General features: G+C 37.0%; 1 protein-coding gene across 1 annotated transcript in view; it reads left to right on the top strand.

The window, feature by feature from the left end:
• The window catches only part of LOC120767964 (ATP-binding cassette sub-family G member 1), a 42,467-nt gene extending 28,410 nt beyond the window's left edge, over positions 1–14,057 (top strand). Inside the window, exons 3-8 of the mRNA XM_040094357.1 lie at positions 2,779–2,896; positions 8,697–8,886; positions 11,274–12,125; positions 12,209–12,377; positions 12,446–12,546; positions 12,600–14,057. Of these exons, the coding sequence (XP_039950291.1) occupies positions 2,779–2,896; positions 8,697–8,886; positions 11,274–12,125; positions 12,209–12,377; positions 12,446–12,546; positions 12,600–13,100 (1,931 nt within the window). The 3' untranslated portion in view covers positions 13,101–14,057. The remainder of the gene's footprint in view (positions 1–2,778; positions 2,897–8,696; positions 8,887–11,273; positions 12,126–12,208; positions 12,378–12,445; positions 12,547–12,599) is intronic.
• The last annotated feature ends 10,388 nt before the right edge of the window (positions 14,058–24,445 follow it).

The following is a 24,445-nucleotide window of genomic DNA, read 5'->3' as shown; positions in this document are numbered from 1 at the left end:
CCGGAAATTCGTGCAAGTGTTTCAAATGCCTCACACACATACACACACGAACAGTATATGGATGCTTTAGTTAATGCTCCTACCAAAAAGAGCCTTAGCGAAAATCGAAAAGTTATTGAACTCTACTGAGTAAGTTGCTAACTTTGCACCTGTGTAAGTGTGCTTGTGTCAATTGCATTTCGGCTCGTCACTTCGCTTAAGGCGCTTTTGTCACAGCCGCCATCGCCATCGCCAATTCGGCAGCGAGTGCGTCAAGTGTTTGCGCATTATTGTTGTTGGCGCTTCGCTTTTCTTACTCCATTCGGTGGCTTCAATTAAATGCATCCATTCGCAGCGAAGCGCTTGAGTGTGTCACCGCATACACCTTTCTGCATATTTATGCGAAATATTCATGAGTTTTCGGCCGGCGGTCGTTGAACCCCTTGACCAATGGCTTTTGTCCATTCAGCGCTGATTTTTCAATTGTGCCTGCCGATGTCTGTTTATCTGTTTAACTAGCCCAATCAGCAAATAAACTTGCTGATTTGTTTACAGTTGTTGTTGTTGTTATTGTAAATTGTTTTTTCAATAAATATTCCGCAAGTTCGAAGCAATTATAGTTTCAAGTAGGTCACGCTGCATTAAATGCCACTGCTTTTTCGGCGGTTTTTGCAAAAGGCTCAACGAATTTACGATGATTGCCGAGGTAAATGATTCATAAATTCCTCTGTGAATGCAATCTATAGATTATGTCGCTTATAACTTAATTAAGAATAAAATGGTCAAATTTTATAGCCTATAATCTATAGTTTATGAAGGCTTAATGACATTTTTATCAAAGCTTTACCGCAAGTCACTATCAGTTGAGGCAAACTAGTGGGTTCATTGCAACGACTACTATCGGACTACAGTTGAGATAATGTTTCTACAAAGTCCCCTATTGGCAGTAAAAAATAGTTTAGTAAGTTTGAGGTTAAGTTGAAATTAACACATAGAAACAAAGTTTATTGAAACTTCGCAACGTCGCTAGAGTGTTGATAAAATTTAGCAACAACAGCATGGAAATTTTACTTAATTTTTCATTCACTCGGTAGTTCTAGCTGTCGACTACCTTACTTCTGGACAGCAAATAGATTAGTGGAACATTTTTTAGCAACTAAAAGTATTTTTATCTCTCATACGATTTCTTTACTAATGTTACTACGTTGGTTCTCTCCAGTCACAGTCAGCTTGAGGTTAGAATATTTGAAGAAGGTCAAACTTAGTGAGTAGGAGTTATTAAGGAATTTTTATACTCCTGCAACATGTTTCTACAGAATATAAAAATTTTCGTAGCTGTCCTAACAGTGGATTATATCACCTGTTACTAAGTGAGTTAGATATAAGATTACATATACATATACATATATAAATGATCAGAATGAAGAGGCGAGTTCAAATCCGGTTGATCCTCTGTCGTTCGTCCGTCCACCTGTACAAACTGTAACTTAAGTAGAATTGAAATTTCTTAATGAAAATTTGTACACATGTTTCTCGGGATCATGAAACCGTTGGTATTGCAGTTGGATGTAATTGGAACAGTTCCAAGCACACAGAATAACAGTAAACCAAGTCCTATAAAGTGCCAAATTAAGATAAAGAATTATAATTTGAGATTGCAGAGAGATCGCAGTAACAAGTGGCGTCTGTGGTCTAAAAACTTAAGAAAAGTCGGCATGGCCTCGCCCTCTAATTGGTTTAATATAAATATCTCCTAAGCGAATTCAGCTTCAAAAACCGAATTCGGTAAAATACCTTAAGCACCTTTATCGACATTGTAAAAATGGATGAAATCATTATCTTCCGATTTCCGTCTATATAACGGCACCTTTAAAAACTACTAAAAATTTTACACCCGTGGTAGTATGAGAAGGCTTAGAAAGATATTTCGGAACCTGACCAACCGATTTCGACTAAATTTAATATGTAGTGTTCTTCTCATATCCATATGCCACAGTGCGAATATGGGCGAAATCGGGCCGAGCGGGAAGTAGGCGTTCTCATACAATACAATTTTAAATTCCATCTGATTCTTTCCCTTTCCAATACACAAATCAAGAAGAAATTAATATGACGGAGTAAAACTTTGTCCGAATAATTCCTTCAAGGTATGGCAGCGTCTGACCAAAAACTTTTCAAATCCAAAAATAATTGTTCAAGTTCCTAGGTACCGAATATGTGGACCCCAGTATCTATAGTTAACTTTTGACCGAAAATGTCGGTCAATGTGTAAGATACTTAATTGAAATTCAGGAATAATCCTTCTCAGACAATGGGAAGTCTGTAAAATGGGTTGAATCGGGTCAGTACCAGCCTTAGCTCCCATATACCTAGCAAAACAATTTTCGAACTTCCAGGACCTTTATACCTCATACATATATCGGCCAACAAGTGAGTTTTCTTAAGAAAATTGAGAGAGCGTGTCTTTCCTATAACGGTGCATATTTGTGCTTAGAATGAATAAAATCGGGTGAAAACTTGCTTTAAACCCCATATAACAAGCATATAACATCCATATGATCGGTGATGGTATGTGAGGTACCTTAATGTATCTCAGGGAAAATTTTATTAGCATGTGGCATATTAACAGTAGTATTGGCGACAAAAAATAAAATCGATCTTCACTAGCCTAATTCCATTTACAAAATATCTTTGGAATTTGCAATATTTTTATTTTCATACGATTCTGAAGTATTAGAATGAAAATAAGCAGAATAATTCTATTTATTGAAATTTTTTTTATAATTTTCTTATTTTCAGATGCCAAGACTATACTCAAAGGCGTCAGTGGTCGCTTGCGCTCCGGAGAGCTTACAGCTATTATGGGACCGTCCGGTGCTGGCAAAAGTACATTGCTCAACATACTCTCCGGCTACAAGTAAGCATAAAATGGCACTAAAAATAAGTTAACAAAACCATATGTTCAAATGAATTATTGATAAAGAAGCTTAATTGCGCTGATTAGTAATATCAGAGAGCAGATTAGCGAATGCTTAGTAATAGATTAGGCACATACGATGTCAGTGAAAAGTTATTGTGTTGAAAAAATTAAATTCCTTTTAAAAATTGACTCGACCTTTGTAAGCATTAAGTTTTTAGAAATTGTTCTTATATGCACATATCGCTTAAGAACTTCAAATTAGTTCAAAGTTCGTACCCTCACCTAAGATGAGAGCGTAAACTTGGAAAGAACTAGGCGAAAGAAAGTTCCCTGCTCAGTCGTTGAGTCACAAATTCTTGACTTTAGAGCTGAAAGGGCTTAGTAATTATGAGCCAACGGTTTTTGATAAAATAGAACAAGCCAAAGGTTAATTTCTGTAGTGCTTGTTATCCTCTCATTAGCACAGTTAGTTTTACAACTGCGCTAGCATAAAGCACCGTTATTTGACGCAATAAAAGCACTTTAGAACACCGCTATAAGTTTCCAACTTTTTACCCACTTTACTAATTGTGCGAGTGAACTTTGCAACGCCGTAATAACGGCCGACACAATGACCACCTACCGGTTAGGTGTCAGACAAGCAGAAAGAAAGCTCACCGCCTGCCAATAACAATAAACTCATTTAACTTAGCCTTGTGCAAGCCATAAAAGAGCTCCATGATAATACCTCCATACTCGTATATGGCATATACTCATATTTATAATCCGAAGAAAACATAATTTCATGGCGATTCATAATCGAAACACAAAAGCGACAGTCATACATATGTATATATGTACACATTTTTGTATATGTGTGCAAATATACAGTACAACTTATGTACTTAAGCACTTTTTATGTTTGAAACCGAAACTCACACCATTTTTTATAGAGCAAATAACAAATGGGCAGCGATAGCAACAACAGCAAACATGAACTGTTTCAATCGTACAATTTGTAGAACGTAAGGCGTTTTCTTTGTCTGCTGATAACGAGCATTCAAAAAGTCCAAGGGTCAGCGCTGAACGTCCAAAGAGTTGCCAGTGCGTTGAAACGCAAATAAGCTTTTGAATACCAACAAATCCGCATTTTTAAACACTGCGTCGCCGCTACGAGTAGTTCAGCTCGTTTTCTGTCGATTTATTAATTGATAACAGGAATTCTGAACAGACATACACCAATGCCTAAAAGCGATCATACGTTTGCTGCATTGCGAGAATATTTACAATTATATACAGCCATATCTATATGGACTCTATGCGTACGTTAGATACTCAGTTTTGCCCTTCGCTTGAGTCATATGCTGATATGTCTATATACATATATGTGTATACAAAAGTGGCGTTTATCACTGGGTTCCCACTTGTTTCAAGGCAGCAACGCTCGAGAATGCTTCTTTTCCAAATGGCATGAATTGTACATTCATACACACACACATATACATACACATTTGATTGGTATTTACATTGTTACTGTCGACGGGCCAAACTCGCTTTGCCTTTGTTCGCTTGCGCTTCGAGCGTTTGGCGCTCCATCGCAGTTGTGCATATGTTTATGCTGGCAACATGAGCCGCTCGGACTTTAAACTTGTTTGCGAAATGACACTTACACTTTTGTGGCCGATTATTGCTTATTTATTTATTTATTTCTGTTTTGCTGTTTTGCTGTAAGTCAACTGGAAAGTTTTTCGGTGTCGATAGCGATTGTAAAAATTCTGCGTCGTTGGAAAAGCTCTTGTTTGCGGCTTAAATATATGTATGTAACATCTAATAGCTAGAAAAGTATTTATTACAAATATGACGCAGAATAAAAACATATAAATTAGTAAACATATTTATTTTGAAATATTGACCCTTGATAGTGGCATTTTTTGAAAATTTACTTCAAATATATTATATTGCAAATATTGCAGAGCTCGATAGAGAACTATTATTACATATCGTCACTTAGAATAACAAAACAATCAAAATTGCGTTTTTTATTGCTTACGACTCACTACATCACATTACATACATATATGGGGTATTAAATTTTCAGCTTCCGCTACCAGAGGTAACCAATACATTGGGTAGCCGAAAAAATCTATTCGTATTTCTAACTAAACTTTAACTTACTTCTTTATTTATAATGAACTTTAATGAACCAAATATGCACCATTTTGGTCGACCATTTTTCTGCTAGAGATATTTTTCCATCAGTGTAAAACTTTTCGGGTTTCTTGACGAAAAGCTGCGACAAATAATTTCCACAGGCTTCACTTGAAGCCAACTTAACTCCATTAAAAGAGTTCTGTATTGACCAAAACAATAGTAGTCCGATGATGCTGCATCAAAACTTTCCAGCCAGCCAGCCAGCGTTGTACTGATGAAAGACGACGCGTTTTCTGTTGATCAGTTCCGGCTTTTTTTTCGATTGCTTGCTCAAATCTCATCAGTTGTTGACAGTAAAATGTAGAATCACTCATTCGACTAGGCGGGAGCAGCTCATAGTGGATGATACCTTTCCAATCCCACCAAACACTCAGTATTACCTTTCGAGGCGTCAATACTGGCCTAGCGACCATTTGTTGAGCTTCACCACGCTTGGACCATGATAATTTTCACATATCATTGTCGTATTTGAACCACTTTTCGTCTTCTGCTACCATTTGCTTCAGAAATAATGCGATTTCATTTGGTTTCTGGCTTTCAGCTTTACGCCAATTTTCGAAAATCGTGAATCACCCAACTGTCAAATTATATTATTAAGATTTTGATCTTAATCTCAACTTTTATTATTCTTGAAATTTTCACTCATTCAGTTAAATTTGCGAAAATTCCGAACACGGCGTACTGAATTACATTGTAGGTGTGAGGCTTTCAAGCCACAAACTCGTACTTCAGCATTCATACTTTCTTTCAAGATTCAAAATAATAAAAACATATTCAAAATTAAAAAAATCAGAAACATGATATAAATTAAAAATACCAGTTTTACTTGCATAGCTTACTTTTTGAGTGAAATAACCTCTTCTCTATAAAAAAATGAAAAATTAATAGCCTCCGACATTAACAGACACCGCAAAAGTGCTAACTGCACAATATATACGAAATGAATTCATAATAAATTAGAAATTTAGCAATCAAGTGTCTGCTTTTGTGCTTTAATTAACTTTTTGTTGCATTTTACAAAGAGCTTCACCTCTACCCAGTCACCTTTAGCTGATTAAATTAGCACTCTCTCTGTTTATATGCATTTACGCACACACTTACGCTCTCGCAAGGCATGGCGAAGTACTGGTATTCTATTTTATTATAGAAAAAAAGTAATAAGCACTTTTCTGTATCAAAAACTAAAGCTTTGAAAGCATGACCTGCTCATTGAACTCTTACCGACAACAAAAACAAATAACGAGATCATTTTCTTTTTCGCTTTGTTCCTACTAACATACATACATACATTCTCTGTGTACATACATACATATGTGCATATAGTACTCTGCTTGCCTTTCTCTGACCTAAAAAAGGAAATGTTTTCAACAATTTGTGTGAAACTGCCATTGCTGTGCTCTCTTTGCAAGAAAGAAAATCGTCTTGCAATGGAAGTATGTCAGTTTGTAAATAATAAGAAATGCTTGATAATCTTTTGTGTGGAGAGTTTTATTTTGATAAAAACATTGCGATTAAGTCTTTATAATTGTCTGCTCATAGAAGCGGAATATAAAGATTTGCATTCCTTTCAATATTTGCTATCAAGTGGTCCAGTGTATAGATCCACTATAAAGAAGAAAAATTTTGTACTTAAAGATATAAATATGCATTTATCTATGTGCTAATAGTACGTACACATATGGATGGAGTCATGACTAGAAGTTCGCGCAAGTGAGGAAAGTTCTCTGAGTATCCAAAGAGCATTCTTTGAAGGCGAGATAAGGCGAGAAGGCGAAACATCCCCTCCACAGGATTGTGCGCTGCGTTTGGGACCCGCCATGTAAAAAACGCCCCAATTGAAAACTAAACAATATGCACCTGGAATGTCCGATCCCTTAATTTTGAAGGTGACGCTGCCTAGCTGGTTGATTTCCTCGTTAGAGTGAAGGCTGACTTCACCACCCTCTAAGAATTGCGATGGACAGGACTAGGGCTGAGGCGAGTAGGTCTATGTAAAATATACTACAGCGGCCATATAAAGGAGCGCAAATTCGATGTGGGAGTACTAGCATTCACCCCGGTTAATGAAAGTCAAGCCACAATCCGTATCAAAGCGAAGTTCTTCAACTTATCGCTGATTTGCGCCAACGGAAGATAAGGACGATGTGACCAAAGATTCCTTCTAGGAGCGCTTGGAGTACAACTATGAGAGCTGCTCCCAGGTATATTTGGCATAACAGTCGGTAAATTCAGGAAACATCCCCAAATGGGTTGAGGCTGATCGACTTTGCTGAAGCCCGAAATATGGTTATCTGTAGTACTAGATTCCAGCATAGGTTGCCAGGTTGTCTCCGAATCGGAAAGCCACCAACCAGATCGATCATGTTATGATAGACGGAAGAAACGTCTCTAATGTTTTAGATGTGCGTACGAAGAATGAACTCCAGCTTTGAAAGTATTTGACGCAGTACCCAACGGTGGAAGCAGAGGACAAAGAAGACCTCCACTCCGTTGGAAAGACCAGGCGGAGAAGACCCTGGCTTCGCTTTAAATCTCCAATTGGCGCCGCATTGCTTAAAGAATAACCAACTCGGCTATAACCACGGTGTCTACGCCAGTAAAGACAATATTCATATATCTTAAATATGTATAAAAACTCTTTTTGAAAGCAGAAGTTAGAGCAAATCATCTATAATAAGCCATTTCGTTAAAGTTTTTTTTTGCTTGTTAACGTTCAAACTCTTTCTCTTGTCAAAGTTTGATATGTCAAAGTTATCCAATTGAATTCAATACAAGTTATAGTTAGGGTAACTCTTTCAAGTAGTGTACCAGTTGTTTGTTCGATTCACCATTATCCAAGGCGAAGTGAATGGAATATAGTTTTGCTTTATTTCTCTCCTTATGACCGACATAAGATGATAAATGGAGATATAAGCCATATGACGGAAATCGAATCGCTATATAAATTCTTTTGGTAAGATTACATAAAACCTAGACCGAGAAAGCTGAAAAGCATAAAAATGTATGCGCTTAACCGGAAGGAATTGTTGAGACCCCTTGCGATTGATCTCAAGGCTCTTTTAAGGTCAAAACAGCACCTCTATACAAAAAATAACACCATCCTTTAACTACATTAACCAACCAAACAGAACCGTTTTTCACGAACGATAATTAGTGGCAAACGATGACTGTCCAATCAATATGACAGCCGATTAGGATCTTTACAAAAAGTTAATGCCAGTCAGGCAACCCATGCAAGCAAGCTTCTATCAAATGTGCCCAATCTACTGTATAGACATAGATTAAAAGCCAATAATTTCTTTTTTATATTTGCATATGTCGATTTGTAGTCTAATGTTGGCATAATAACACCACAATTTGTATGCCCGCGATAGTTTATGCGCTCAATCGAAATTAATTACGCTCAAACAACGCGCATAAGCACGTGTCATGCTGACAAATGTGGCGAGAAATGTTTATCGAAGTTGGTGATTTCGAAGCGCAACTAATGGGAATTGAATATTAAATGTGTGCATAGGAGTACTTAGTTAAACATAGCACCAACTAGACATATTGTCCATTAGCTGCTCACTTATAATTAATTGCCTGTGTTTTTTTCTCATTACAGAACGACAAATATCGAAGGTGTCGTCACGATGAATGGACGCGAACGGAATCTGAGCGTTTTCCGTAAACTATCCGCTTATATTATGCAGGATAATCAATTGCATGGCAATTTAACCGTCCAGGAAGCGATGACCGTGGCCACGAACTTGAAGCTTAGCAGGAAATTTTCAAAGGCGGAAAAGAACTCAATGGTAGGTTTGAGCAAAAATATGTGATTTGTGAATGATACAGTTATAATATTTAAATTTAGTGCCATAAATTCATCATTTTTTTTTTTTGTGCTTTAAACTCCTTGAATTTATTTGAAGACTCATTAATAATATTAGCACATTTTCCAATCTTCGCCCACCTTGAACTATCTATAACCTCACCACTCTATTTCAGGCGCCAACTATTCATAAAAAATGAACTTAAAACATTTTGCCAGAAGTTTCCGTTTGCAAAAATTTCCGCTTCCACACGACTTCGCATAAAAATTATAGAAAATTTTAAACGCATAAATACTAAAAATGTTAGTAACCACAGCGTTTTGCATATTTAATATTTGGCATATACTTTTTCTATTCTCCAATTTGCATTTAGCCAATTCATTGTCTCTTACGTCTGCTGCCAATTATGGGTACACAAATAATGAGACAACAAAATGATTCTACAAATTATATAGTTTCTTCCCCGCTCCTTTACTGGCTTACCCGCGGCGGTATAGTGGCTGTTTGTTCTGTAGCTAATTCAAACCGGTTCTCACATTTATACAAATATCGGCAATTCTCTTCAATATACGCGAGAACGTTGTCGCTGTCACTTAATGACGCGCATGCGCCACCAGACGTTGTTAATTTCAGACGAATTATTGTTTTCCTCAAATGTGTGTATGTATGCAAGCTGTGTGTGATCTCGGTAGCTCCTTAAAAAACTTCATTTATTTACTTTTAATAAAAAATCATAGCATATTTTTATACTACTAGTGTATATACTAGTGGCCCGAGTCTATGTAAGGACCGCGGAACGTACGCACTTCCAAAACACTGGAGACGTGTCTTCCGTCTATCACAACATGATCGATCTGGTTGGTGGCTATTCGATCCGGAGACGGCCAGGTAGCTTGATGAATTTTCCTATCGTCCGTCCTTCTCTTCCGTCGAGGCGTGGGCGCAAATCTGCAATATGTTGAAAAACTTAGCTTTGATGCTGATTGTGGCTAGACGTTCATCCACCGGGGTGAATGCCCAGGACCCGGCGAAGGAGGCTCTCTCCCACCACGAATCCCACACTGAATTTGCGCTGCTTTTTATGGCCACTGCAGTAAATGCTCCTCTCAGTCCTTGTCCCGTCCATCGCACTTTTTAGACGGCGGTGATGTCAGCCTTAATTTTTACGAGGACATCAACCAGCTGGACAGCGGCACCTTCCCAATTAAGACAACGGACATTCCAGGTGCACGACCTCAAATCGTAATCTTTAATTCGTTTGCCACGGTAATTGGTAACTTTTTCATTGAGGGCGTTTTTTACTAAGAAGCATTTAAGGCCGTAGGAACGGCCGATATCAAAATCAAGTTCTTGAAAGAAATATTTAAAATAAATAAAAATAATAATAAAAATAAATAAATGAAATAATGTTTTTTTCTGTTTTAATTAAATTCGAATTTGTAGGCGGTTTATCAAGTAATCATTTTACGACTTGCGCGTGTTCACATTAAGAAAAACATCTTATTACTTTCGGCTTTTTTGGTTTTTGGAAGGAGCGTGGCAGCTGCAAGTCAAAGCTTCAATTATTTTTATTTCATTTATTCATGTTCTTTCAAGCTCTAAATTAATCGTTCATGTCATTAAGTTTATTTCATGATTATTTCTGTAACAATTCGTTTAAGTAACATAAGTCAACTTAATTGATTCAAATAATTTGCGTTTTACTAACCAATTTGTTGGATACTGAATGTGGCATTAACCATAAAACAATACCTAGCAACCAGAAACCCTTAGTTATGACGCCGTAGAACTACGAGAGGTGTCCATATTTTCACTAGAAAGCAAAGCAGCTGTCTGAGCTTAAGTCGACTTGAGCCAGTTAACAAGTTCTCTAAAGCAAATATGTTTATGAGGCACAAATGCTTGCGTTTTTTCGCACGTCCGCCAGTCGGCGATATTTATGTGACAAGATGACAAACCAATTAAATTCGATAAAAACAGAAATCTTCAAATCACGTACAAGATATAAAATAAATTTATCTTTATGTGCATATGAAAAAGTTCTCAACACTTCAAGTTGATTAAATTAAATATTTTTTCTTATCTTTCATAAAAAATTAGAATAATTTAAGAAACGGAATTGAAATATCGGTGCGTTTTTGCTTAATCTATCAGAAATTATTATTTAAGAGCGTGAACCCCACGTACCAAAAAAAAAATTATATTATCTCAAATTTTCAGTTCCTGCAACACTTTCCGTTTTTTTATTATGTACGACATTATTTTAATAACACAACTCAACTGAAAATTTATCTCTCAAAAATAATCAGAATTTTCCCCAATCTGATTACATAGAACCCCACTAATCACCATCTCTGTCTCACTTGCAGATCGACGACATTTTACTCACACTCAGCTTGAGCGAACACCGCAACACACTCACACGCAATTTGTCTGGCGGACAGAAGAAACGGCTCTCCATCGCTCTGGAGCTCGTCAGCAATCCGCCGATTATGTTCTTCGATGAGCCCACGTCCGGTCTGGACAGCTCAACTTGCTTCCAATGCATACATTTGCTCAAAATTCTAGCGGCTGGTGGTCGCACCATCATTTGCACCATCCATCAGCCGTCTGCACGTCTCTTCGAGATGTTCGATCAGCTTTACACGCTAGCCGACGGTCAGTGTGTGTACCAGGGCAGCACAAAACAACTGGTGCCATTCCTCTCCACGCTCGGTTTGGAATGTCCCAGCTACCACAATCCGGCAAGTTATGTGATTGAGGTCGCTTGCGGCGAACATGGCGATCACACGCGCAAATTGGTCGATGCAATCGATAACGGTAAGAAGGACATACGCTCTGCCGCCGATTATGAGGGCTTGAAAATGCGCAATGATTTGGTGAAGGTGCACAATTTGAAAGCCATATTGGATAAGAATGCGACAAATGCAAATAACGGTAAATACGAAGAGAATTTGACGCTCAATAATGGCATACTGAATGGCAATCTGGTGAATGACATTGTGAAGAGTTCGAATGTGTCGGCAGCCGATGCCAGCGCTGCGCCCGTGGTGAGCACGAATGAGAAGGGCGATGCCATGATCGATGTTGAGAAGGCGGACAACTGCACGACGGCCTTGTTGAACGAGGAGATCACTTCGCCCGAACGTTATCCCACATCGCAGTTCCACCAGTTTTGGGTGGTGTTAAAGCGCACGTTGCTCTTCAGTTATCGCGATTGGGTGAGTGCTCATTGCAAAAGCATACATTTCGGCGTACACGAATGTTTTTTCTAACTTTTATTTTGTTGTTGTTGTTTTTATAGACCCTTATGTACTTGCGTTTATTTGCTCATCTCCTGGTTGGCTTCCTTATTGGCGCTCTCTACTACGATATCGGCAATGATGGCGCGAAAGTGTTGAGTAATCTGGGCTTCCTCTTCTTCAACATGCTGTTCTTGATGTACACGTCCATGACCATAACGATTCTGTCATGTAAATGAAATTTTTTTCGAATTCGAGTAAATTTTTAAATTTAATACTCAATTGTTTTCCTCTTGCAGTCCCGCTGGAGATGCCGGTGCTGCTGAAAGAGAACTTCAATCGCTGGTACTCGCTCAAGTCATATTATCTGGCCATTTCGGTTGCCGATCTGCCATTCCAAGTGAGTTTAAGCGCTGCCAATAAATCAATTCAATTATAATATTTCCTCTCTAGGCAATATTCTGCGTAGTCTATGTGAGCCTGGTTTACTATTTCACCTCCCAGCCGTGGGAGCTCTTCCGCTTTGGCATGTTCTTGGGCGCTTGCTTAATGATCGCCTTCGTGGCACAGTCCGTCGGTCTCGTAGTCGGTGCGGCGATGAATGTGCAGAACGGTGTGTTCTTGGCGCCTGTCATGTCCGTGCCATTCTTGCTCTTCTCCGGCTTCTTCGTGTCCTTCGATGCGATACCCATCTACCTACGCTGGATCACCTACCTCTCCTACATCCGCTACGGTTTCGAAGGCACCGCTTTGGCCACCTACGGTTATGGTCGCGAGAAACTTAGGTGCTTCCAGACCTACTGTCACTTCAAGTCGCCGCTCACCACACTCGAGGAACTGGACATGGTCGACGCTAACTTCACACTCGACATTATTGCACTCATTGTCATCTTCGTGGTTCTGCGCGTTTCCGCGTACCTCTTCTTGCGTTGGAAGCTGAACACCACGCGATAAGATCGGTGCCAACCGCTTGATTTCTTTCAATTTTCTTTGGTTTTGTTGTGCTTTCTTGCGCTTAGCGCTCGCTGTAAGTGTTTGAAAGCCATGGCAGGATCCTCTTTCCATGCACATTGTTTTTGTACTTTGTTTAAATTGAATAGGTGATAACAGACACGTATGTGAACGAAAGTGATGTCATATTGTTATTTGTACAATTATACGAGCATAAATTAGGTTAAATCTTTTCAAGTTGTGTGAGTTGGGTTAGCGGATTTTTCGTGACACAAAATATCGCGTCTACTGCACACAAGGGAAACACACACACACACATACGCGCATAATGCGATGCATGGACCGCGTGCATCTTCAACTTCAATACGCCAATTTTTCAAATCTTTTAAAGCAAAATGATGAACAATTTTTTAGATTTAGGCAAAGCATACATTTATCACTAGCATAAGCAATGTACATACATATATACAAGTAGAGAGTTAGTAAAACGATAAAACGCTGCTAATTAATACGGAACACGAAATCAAAAATTTTTAATAAACAATTTGATATAAAAAAAAAAATATATATATTTAATGGCTGCTTTTGTAAGCTGAATCGATGTGAATTTGTTATGTAATAACTTTTGTATGTGCTTAACACAATTTTTGATAAATTTATATGTAATTTTTTAAATTTTTACCGTTACAAACGTAAGACGACAAATAATTCAAACAAAATTTACCAATTTACCAAACCACAAAATATTTGTTCCGATCAATGTAGAATCGTTGGTAGTGGTAAATAAGCTTCTATAGAAGTAAATCGACAGAATTCTTACGAAGATCTGTTGCCGGTTCATTTACGAAGTATTCCACTGCGTATTTTTTATAAATGGTGTTTTTATAGACATATTTAATCGTAGATTGTAAGAATATTGCTAGAAAATAAAGAGCTTTACAAGCAATTTAAAATATTATACATTTGTGGAATTTTCTGTAGTGAGAGTATTGTTTATTTGAAAACAAAAAAAAATATATATATAGTTTGCCGAAACAAAAATTCTGTTTTATTCACAATCATTTGGTCACTGGAGAAAGGAAATACATTTAAAAAATACGACTATGGGCGAAAAATAGTAAGACTTTGTTCATAATTTTAAAATTTTTAATTCATTTTTCGAAATCTATGTCGTCCTTGTCAAAGTAATCCCCCTTGGCCTCACCAACAATCGTGCCAGCCTTTTTTGCAATCCTCGTAAGAGTTTCTAAAATCAATTTCAGGAATAGCTTTCAATGCGCATAGCAATTCTCGTTCAAAATGGTTTCCTCGGAGCGGTCGTTTGAGTTTTCTGAATAACTAGAAGTCACATGGAGCTAAATCTGGCGAATACGGTGATTGCGGCACAATATTTGTGGAAAATTTAGCGAAAAACTCACGAAGAATCAATGCAATAAGCGACGGAACATTTTCGAGGTGCAAAACCAAGAATTGTCGACCTATAATTCCAGCCTCTTTTTACGAATAACTTCGCGCAAACACCACATAACACTCAAATATACTTCCTTTTTGCTGGTTTGGCCGGTCGGAACGAATTCGGAGTGCATCACACCTCGATTTCGATGAAATCGAAAACTGTAAACATAACCTTGATTTTTGGCCTGCTTTGGCGTGATTTTCGCTGATCCTTCCGATATTCCAACGATACCAGTAATATCGTTGACTATTAATTGTAGATTCTCAAGCACCAATTCTTTTATTTTATTGATCATCAGCTGGTGTTGGACGTGGTTCGTCGTCTACTCATTATCGATCCTCATTGAATAATTTGTATCAATCCCAACCACTTGCGCGCGACAAACATTTATCAACGAAGGCTTTTTCCAGCATTCTTAACCTTTTGCGGCACCAGAAATTTGATTCTGCACACAAAATTTAATGGAACTCTTTGTTAAATAATTTCACTCATCGTAAAAATTGCCGAATGCACTTTATATACTTCAGAAAGACGAGCGTATACTTAAGACTAATGATTATTTTGATGTGACATTTGTCATACCAACCTAGCGAAAAAATATTTCTATGAATGGTATATGTATGTCTGTATTCCGGTTTCAAATTTTCAAACGAAAGCAAAGGAAACAGTTCCTCACACCCTTCGAAGTACTAGAATACGCTTACAGTTATTGACATTAAATATACCGAAAATTTAAACAAACCTAGAACTGAAATATATTCAGACGCAAATTGGGCAACCATCGCTTTATAGAAATTCGAGCCGGAAACGGATTCCAGGAGACATGAAACTTAAAGTCTCGTGGTTTTCGTGAAGAATCACTTTATTTGCTTCAAATCTCTGGTTCTCTCTCTAGTGTTTAATTATTAAAATTTACTATGAAGAGGAATTTTAGACTGAACGTTGATAACCGTTACATTGTTTACGTATTCCCTAATGAATATAAATACATAACGGGTGCGGGAGCAGAGTTATATCGCAACTACTCCCATTTTGTATAGTATCTACTGTATACTATATGAGTTCCATGTTCTGACTACATATAAAGGGTGATTCATTTCGAGGTTCCCCACATTTAAAACAAAAATCACAGAAACTTCAAATTTAATGGGGAATGTTTATTATCGTTCGAAAAATCATTATTTGGCCGTTGGCATTGACTTGTTCGAACGTTTCGATTGGTAATTGGCGAATGACCCGCGTGAAGCCTGAATCGAAGCGTGATTGTCCGCATAGACTTTAGACTTTACATATCCCCACCGAAAAAAGTATAACGGTGTGATAGCACACGATCTTGGTGGCCAATCGATCGGCCCAAAACGTTAAATAATCTGCTCACCGAAGTGTTATCTCAATAAATTCATTAATTGATGCGATGTGTTAGAAGTAGCGCAGTCTTGTTGAAAACAAATGTCGCCGAGACCAGGAGCTTTAATTTCAGGCATCAAAGAGTCGGTTATGATGGCGCTATAATAGTCGCATTGACGGTTATGTTCGCAAAATTTGGCTTGGATCCTTTTAAAACTTTTCAAGAGTTGATAGAACGAAGCAATGTGGCTTGGAACGTCAGTCCAGGTTGCTTCGAACGACGTTGAATCGACTCTCCACGGTCTTCGTGTACACTCTCAGCTACGGCTGCTATATTTTCCTTACTGTGTGCTGGAGATTGTCTATTCGGTCGCATATTATCCAACAATGAATGCTGGAGTTGAACATTTGCAAACATTGTTCAGGCGTAAATCTTTCCATGATGAAACGCCAAACCATAACTGAACGAAAATAACATGCCAACTTGACACGACTCATACCTGATTTGTCAAAAAAAGGCAATTAAAAAAAGTACTCCTACTTGGATCACGCGTGATATGTTTTAACCAGTTTAAACGACAAGCCGACCGTGCGGTTTTTAGTCATATTTCCCTTGCCTAGAGACGTGGTAATCTCCGATTCTTAACCAATATTTGTACGTCCATCTGTGTGTCTGTCTGTATATATGCAAACTAGTCCCTCAGTGTTTGAGTTATGGATCAGAAATTTTGCTCTTTCTTTTCTAAGAGGCTACTCATATTTCGGGTTCGCCGATACCGGATCACTATAGCATTAGTTTCCGTACAAATAACAATAGGAAGGAAATTCTAGAAAAGAATATTTTACATTTATGAAGCGTATTATAGCTTCGATGCAGACGAAGTTATGGGTTTCTCTTGTTTTAGTGAGTTTCAATAAACTACCATAACACTACGGTCTAAGCGAAGATTGAGCCAATGGTGCGGCACATATCATTAACTAGGTCACTTTGCTTGTCGATCATAAATAATTTAATTGTATGTATGTATGTTATATTATTTATGCTTTCTTTATGTTTCTCCGCAAGAGCAGAGTCTCCGCATAAATATACCATCTAAATCGAATTCTATCTTACAAACAATCATAGATATCCCACAAGCACATGTCACTCCGAGACACAACTCAAATACTACATTAATACTATTTGACATCTGCTCGAAATACTCGTTTTCTCCCAGACACAGTTTACTTGATGTTAGAAATCAAAGGTGAAATTGGCACGCTGCTGTTCGAGTGCTATTAGTCTCCCATAAATTAATAAGGGTCTGGACGCTTGCTGACAAACATTCGCACAACATTCGCACACTATTCGCTGCATTCAGTTCTCATGTGCTTCTGCGGAATAATGGTCAACCACTGCGATTCAATGCAGGTGCAATGACATTCTCCCGCAAGTGTCCTTGTTCCGCTGTAAAATGCTTTTACGGATTTCTCGATGCCAATTACGAGTTAATTGTGGGTGCGCAACAGCCCGAGCTACGTGTAACATAGTTTGTAATTGTTGTAACTGTTGTAATTGTTGTTATTATGAAGAGTTAATTTAAAGCAATTACAGATTCCTTTCAATTATTTATAAATATTAATAGTTTCTCAATACAAAAGTTGGCTGTCATGAGGGCGAGACAAACACTTAATAAATACTGGATCCACGTGCAGCGTATTATTGATTCGTTACAGTTTTTATGCGTGAATTTAATTAATAGATTGATTACTATAAGTATTTAAATATACTGAGAAATACTTTTCAAATCTTCAAGGTGCATAATCTGAGGTGAGCATGAAATATTATACTAGTGTATTCGAAAATGATAAAGAATATACAAATACATAGTAGATTGTATGTCATATAAAGACAAAAAATATTTTAAATAAAAAATACAGTGTGCTTGGGACATAATATGGTAAGATTCCACCAAATTTCGTGGAAGAATTTTTTTATGTACTAGAAAAAATAAAAAAACAAAACCTCAGCCTTAAAAATTTAGCCACGCCCAACCCTTTCTTTCCCAGACTTCAGATCGCCACTGATGTTTCAGTAGGTGTTTTGATATCTGCTTGGAGTTCTAGTTTTTCTACCGACGTATAGAATGTGGTGTCCAGAAAGTGAGAAATTATAGAGATTAAGCGGTTACATGGGTTTACGGGTTTCAGAAACCGGTTTCTTTGTCTTACTAAATTCTATTAAAACACCTCTAGAATATTGTCTTAAGTTTTCTAGTTAAACCGAGTATTAGTTTCGGAGATACAGCCTTAAGAACTTGTATGCTCGAGGCCAGCTAAGCTAAGTGCGCCATCTTTAAACGCGTTTTTCTCGAAACTGTGTTTTTGAAGTCGGTTGGCAATATTTCTCTAGAACTATTTAACCGATCTTCATGGTCTTTGAGATACAATTCTTAAAGACTTGAACGAAGAACTTTATTTTCGACCTACAACTATTTGAAAAAAAATTCGCGAAATTTTTACTGAAATTTTAATTTTTTTGTAAAAATGTCTGCGAAAAATGCAATTTTCAGTTTTCTCCTTCGTCCAAGTTCTAAGTTACTATTTTATCTAAAACACGTATTTTTCCCTTTCGATGATCCTGTTGGGAGTTATCCAGCCAACGCGGGCGCATTTTTTTTCCGAGGGGTCACCGGAAGTGGCGTCTCAATGGCCGAGCTTAAAATATTTATTTCCAAAAATTTCAGAATTTCTTTGTTAATAGCGCTTGTTTGTAAAAATAAAAAATTCTAATAAAATATTTCATTTTTTATACGAGAAATAATTGTTGAAAAAAAGGTTGTTGATATTCCTCATTATTCATAAAATTATTTTTTCCGACACACTTTTTTGCAAAATCGAAAAATATTTTTGCAGAAATTATTAAAAAATATTATGGAAGTCCTCTGCCCCCCCAGCAAAATGATGCCACAAACAACAGAGAATTCCTCTGCAAATTAGCTCTTACCATACAGGCGCAGTATCAAATACTTGTTTACCTAAAGGTGTTACTGGCCAATTACTCATACATCTTTGCAGTCAAAATACGAATGTTTACATTTGTACATACATACACACATAAAATTAATTCGTACATAAGTATAAGTATGTATAAGCATTAATAAATCACCGACGAAAAAAAGCAAGCGCAGAGAAGAAGAAGACAAAAATGCCGAATCCACAGCTGCTTGCCATCAAAGTTAAATACATGTCTATATACACACGCGCACTCTTGCCATGGAGTTCAAGTTTCTTCTTTTCGTTGCCTGCTGGTGTGTGCGAGCTCGCACGTCTGTGTGTGTGTAAAGTTGGTTTTGGCTAGCAGGCAAAATATTGGCGTAGGTCAGGAATTGTTTACATGCGCCGCGGAAAAAGTCGAACAAAATGTAAAAACACAACAAACAACCGAAACTTCGGCCACTGTCATGGACGTTGCTTGGTTCGTGTGGCAAAGCGCACGCATACAACCACTTGTCAATGCCTAGATGTGTTTGTATATGTGCGCCTGCACTCATTTGCAGAGGCAAGGCGGCAAAAGCAAAGAAGATATCGCACCACAGTGCGAATATCAAGTCTGAACGGGTTTCTGGAGACTTACAAGTGCACCTTCTCATGCAATTTAGTATGTTTGTGTGTGTGTAAATGTCAAGAAAATGCATTCCAGCAGAAGTTGAAACATGGTATACAGTCCAGACAGCAGACGCTGAACTCAAAGTATTAACAATTCCTCGGAGCATAACCTGATTTAGTATTACTGTATTTGCACACATACATGTGTTTTTGTATTTATGTACATACATATATGCATACATATGTATGTTTATGGATACTTCTTTATCCCTAAAGTAACACAATACGGCAACATGCGTTCTTTGGAAATAAATTTATTATTTTAAAATACATATTTTAAAATGGTTATATATATGTATATATATAAATGATCAGGATGATGAGATGAGTTGAAATCCGAGTGACTGTCTGACCATCCGTCCATGCAAGCTGTAACGTGAGTAAAAATTGAGATATCTTGATCTAACTTGGTAACCATTTTCTTAGGCAAAAAATAGAACGAGTTCGTAGATGGACGTAATCGGACCACTGACACGCCCACAAATCGCCATTATCCGAAAACCTATAAAGTGCCGTAACTAAGCACTAAATTAATATATAAAGCTGCACAGAGGATCGCAGTAGCAAGGGGCACCTGTGGGCAAAAAATTTTGAAAAAGTAGGCGCGGGCCGCCTTCTAATAAGTTTAATGTACATATCTCCTAAACTACTAAAGCTACAACATCTAAATTTGCTGAGCGCAAATATTATAAGAACTTTTACCAACATTGTGAAAATGGACGAAATCGGATGACAACACCGATAACTCCCCAAATAACGGTACTGTTAAAAACTACTAAAAGCGCGATAAATCAATAACTAATTATGTCAGAGACATTAAATTGTACCCCCAAGGCGACAAAAAAGAGTAAAATCACATATCTCGAGACCCACCTTACCGATTTCAACCAGATATGATGTTAGACATTCCCCTAACATTCTTAGGTTACAGCATGAAAATGGCGAAATGGGACAACAGACACGCCTCCTTCCCACATAATACAATTTAAAATTATTCCTCTCAAATAGAGCCTTTGAGGTGTGCCACCATATGACTAAAATTTTACCAAATCGAACCAAAACTATTCAAGCCCTTGGTAGCGAATATTTGGACCTTGTTTGAATTTTTATCGAAAATATCGGTCAATGTGTGAAATATGTAAATGAAATTCAAAAAAATCCTTTCCTAGTCTCTGCGCTACAAATGGGTTTAATCGGGCCAATACTTCCCTGAGCCCCCATATATCTAGTGTAAAGATTTTCGCACTTCCGGGTGACTCAGCCAATATGTGAGTTATTTTTATAAAATTGAGAGAGCGTGTTTTCCTTAATACGATGCCTATTTGTGTTTAGCATGAATAAAATCGCGTAAAAACTCACCCAAGCCTAGTGTAGCTGAAAGTACTTCCCTGGATTTAGCCTTTGCAAGTTGCAAGAGTTCGGAATGTTCGATTATAAACGAGTTTAGGTCTTCCTAACTTGTTTGTTGATCTGTATATGTCGCAGTAGACAGTAAATAACAAAAATATGGACAGAGCGTGGTCAATGTATTCAAAAAATCTTGCGACAAAAAATGTTGAAATGTTTATTTATTCTAAATTTACTGCTGGTACGTTTCTGAAAAAATTGAGACCACCCTAGGAGACGAAGAAGCTTATCGATAAGCATACAAAATCTGCAAAGTCACAAAGGAACGAGCACTTTATTATGAAGAAATTTTATTTTTATCTTCCCAACTTCTACGCAGCGCAAAAATACCCAGTTGAGGCTATGTAAATATACATATTTATTTATATGTGTATAAGAGAACAATAGTATTTCATCAACAGTGCGTTTACATATTCAGTTAATACAAAAGTCACCCTTTGAGTACACAGTACGGATTCCATTAACACATATTTTGATATTGAGTGGCTTCTATGAATCACCGCTCCGTTGATATTATTTAGTGCGTATTTTGTTCTTTGTGAAATAGAAATGCATGCGCAATAAATTTACTTATCAGTAGACAAAAAACCGAAGAAGAAAAATGCAATATAAGCGGTCTTCGATTTGCCACTTTGCAGTTCGCTTTATATGAGCTTTACGCGCTTCTCAAACAATTTACTAATGACAGCACAAAAAAAAATTACTTAAAAAAAATATTATGTGGATACCTCAGTAAAGTGTTCACAGCTCTTTCAATTCCATGCTTCTTAGATTATGGCTGTGCTATTTATACCAGTTGTTTGTTTGATTTGCCAGTCTCAGAAGTCTGCCAATTGAAAGATAGCTTGCATGAAATATTAAAAACCAAACAATTGAAGACATCAAGTGTAAAATTCAGCATTTAAATAATCATTCATGGTATCTCACGAAAAAAAATTTAGAAATTACCCCTCTTCGAAATGTTTTGAAGCAACCTTTTCATCATAAACATATTTAAGTATGTATGTATGTAGTTGTTTCCAATATATTCTTATTTTTCGCTATAATTTGCTAGTTTCGCTCGCTCCATTATTTCTAGTGCTTTAACAGCCTCTGCCCATTCACCTTTTATGGCGCTGCACAATTTCTGGTTTGACTTGATAAAGAACATTCCAATTAATTTTAGTGCAGCTCGCCTATTAAGCTAGATTATTCTAAAAAGTGGTCAGACAAACAGTTCTTAAGAAGTGGCCTTAGCAGAAAATGCCAAAAGAAAAATTGAAAACATGGCGAAGATGTTTAATTCCTGTCTTTCAACTTCAGCTTTGTGCTGGTCAAACAGGAAAATGGTTAATTATGTTTATATGTTTGCACATTTTAATTATCCGTAGATGGCGCACCATCTTTCGTCTAGAAATTGAAAAAGAATATTGACGCCAAGAATACTTTGCGAAGAAATGTCTGAGGTATTCACTTACATATGATCTTATATACTACAAATGTAGATAGGTATGTGTTTTCACTTTCCAGTCTAAGCTTTTAGTTTCCTTTCGATTTCTTAGACCTTCTGCGATTTATCCACGTCCCTTTGTATATTATGTATATAAGTACATGAACTAGTCCTTCAGTTTTTCAGATATCCAACTGAAATTTTACACATGCTATTTTCTAACCAAGAAGCTGTTGATTGGTCGAATATGGAATATAACATATAAGTGTCATGTAAACTAAACAATTGGAAGAATGCGCTTGTATGAAGAGCTTTCTAGTTTGACAAGATATCTTCAAGAAATTCGGTGTGTATTATAATCTAAGCCAGCGATGTAACCTCCGAAGAAATTGTTCATATCGAATCACTATAGCACATAGGTATCATATAAACTGACTGATCAAAATCAAGTGCTTGTATGGAAAGCATTTTGATTTAAAAATATATCTTCACCAAATTTGTCATATGTAACTGTCCAAGGTAATAGTATAATCTCTAAAGAAACTAACATATAATACATATATAGCTGTCATATGAATTGATTGATCAAAACTTAGTTTTTATATGGAAAATTTTTTATATAGTAGGTATATGAAGGGTATTATAGTTATAGTTAACGGTTTTTATGGTTCTTTTGTTAGTTTCGAATTCAGAAGTGGTAAAAAACGTGCATACGTCACGGTTAGTATAAGAAATACGTAAAACTTATGTACGTCATGAGTGGTATACGTAGAATATAACAGAGAATATATTACCTTAGCTTGTTTTTGTGTTTTTTGATCTTGATATCTTCAGGAATTAGTATATATTTTCGGAAATTACCATAAGTCCAAACTAGTTCGCTTTTCTACAGAACACAAAAACACATAAGCGTGATTCCCGACCAATTCAGAAAAAACACTAGTTTACAAATAAGAGTCCGGTCTGAAAATGAACCTGTCTCAAAAAGACCAGTCTTGTAAAAATTATAAAATAATTTCCTACTAAGTAATTTTTATTTGAAATCAACAATAAATTATTAAAATCAAAAATCAAAATATATATGTATACTAATATTCTTTCCATCCTGCTTTTTTAGCTCCAAACTATAGTATCTCTCCAGAATTGAACTAGATTTGATTTTTTACATTGCCGAAAAAGTCTTTTCGTTTTTCTAATCAAACTTCAACTTATTTTTTTATATTTATTGAACCAAATATGTACCATTTTGGTCGAGCACTTTTTGCTATTTTCCCGCTAGACACATTATTCCATCAGTGTACAACTTTTCTGGTGACAATTGAGATCAGTTGCTTCTTTGGCAAAAGTAAAAACGAGTTTAGCTTACGCTTCACACCAGTTGGAAAGTAGTTGGCAACTAGTTCACATCACTGCGGGGTTGGCATGTTGTGCGTAATGTAAACTTGTCATGCAAGAACGATTCTTGCTCGCTTTCTTTAGCTTGTCCGCCAGCTGCTTTACTGCTACCATAATATGGTAGCACAATCATCATCACTTGTCCGCTTGGCAGCCATAAATGTTCCAATATTTGTTTAATTTTATTTTTGCGTCTTTTTATGCCACACCGGGAAAGCGTTTGCCGCTATTTTGCGGTTTGTGCTTTCAGTCAGCTTTCGTCGGTCAATGCAACAAGTCGCGGCAACATTTCACTCAGGCACAAGTGGCACTATTAACCGTGGCAAAAAATCCGCTCGTCGCAGTGAAAAGTTAGAAGGTCAGCGGCGAAAAGTATCGGCTGTTAGACCTGAGTTCACACTAATACAGGGGTACATTTCAAGCAATGTGTTTTCACAATTTTGTTGACTTATTTATTTTGCACTCAACTGTTGATTGGTGTTACTGTTGAGTACTTTTATCTACGCAAACAAGTACTTTGATGCTTCCACATTTATATGTGTGTTTGTTGGTGTTGTATACGGTTGCTAATGTGTGCTATAACATGGGTTCATTCAACTGCAACGAGTTAGCATGTTATCGTACCGCTAATAAAACATTTCACCAACAACAACAACAGTGATTAAT

Source organism: Bactrocera tryoni, chromosome 2 (assembly GCF_016617805.1).
Source record: "Bactrocera tryoni isolate S06 chromosome 2, CSIRO_BtryS06_freeze2, whole genome shotgun sequence".
In the NCBI taxonomy this organism is placed as follows: Eukaryota; Metazoa; Arthropoda; class Insecta; order Diptera; family Tephritidae; genus Bactrocera; species Bactrocera tryoni.
Note: the sequence above shows the minus strand (reverse complement) of the source record. Positions and strands in the feature narration are given on the sequence as shown.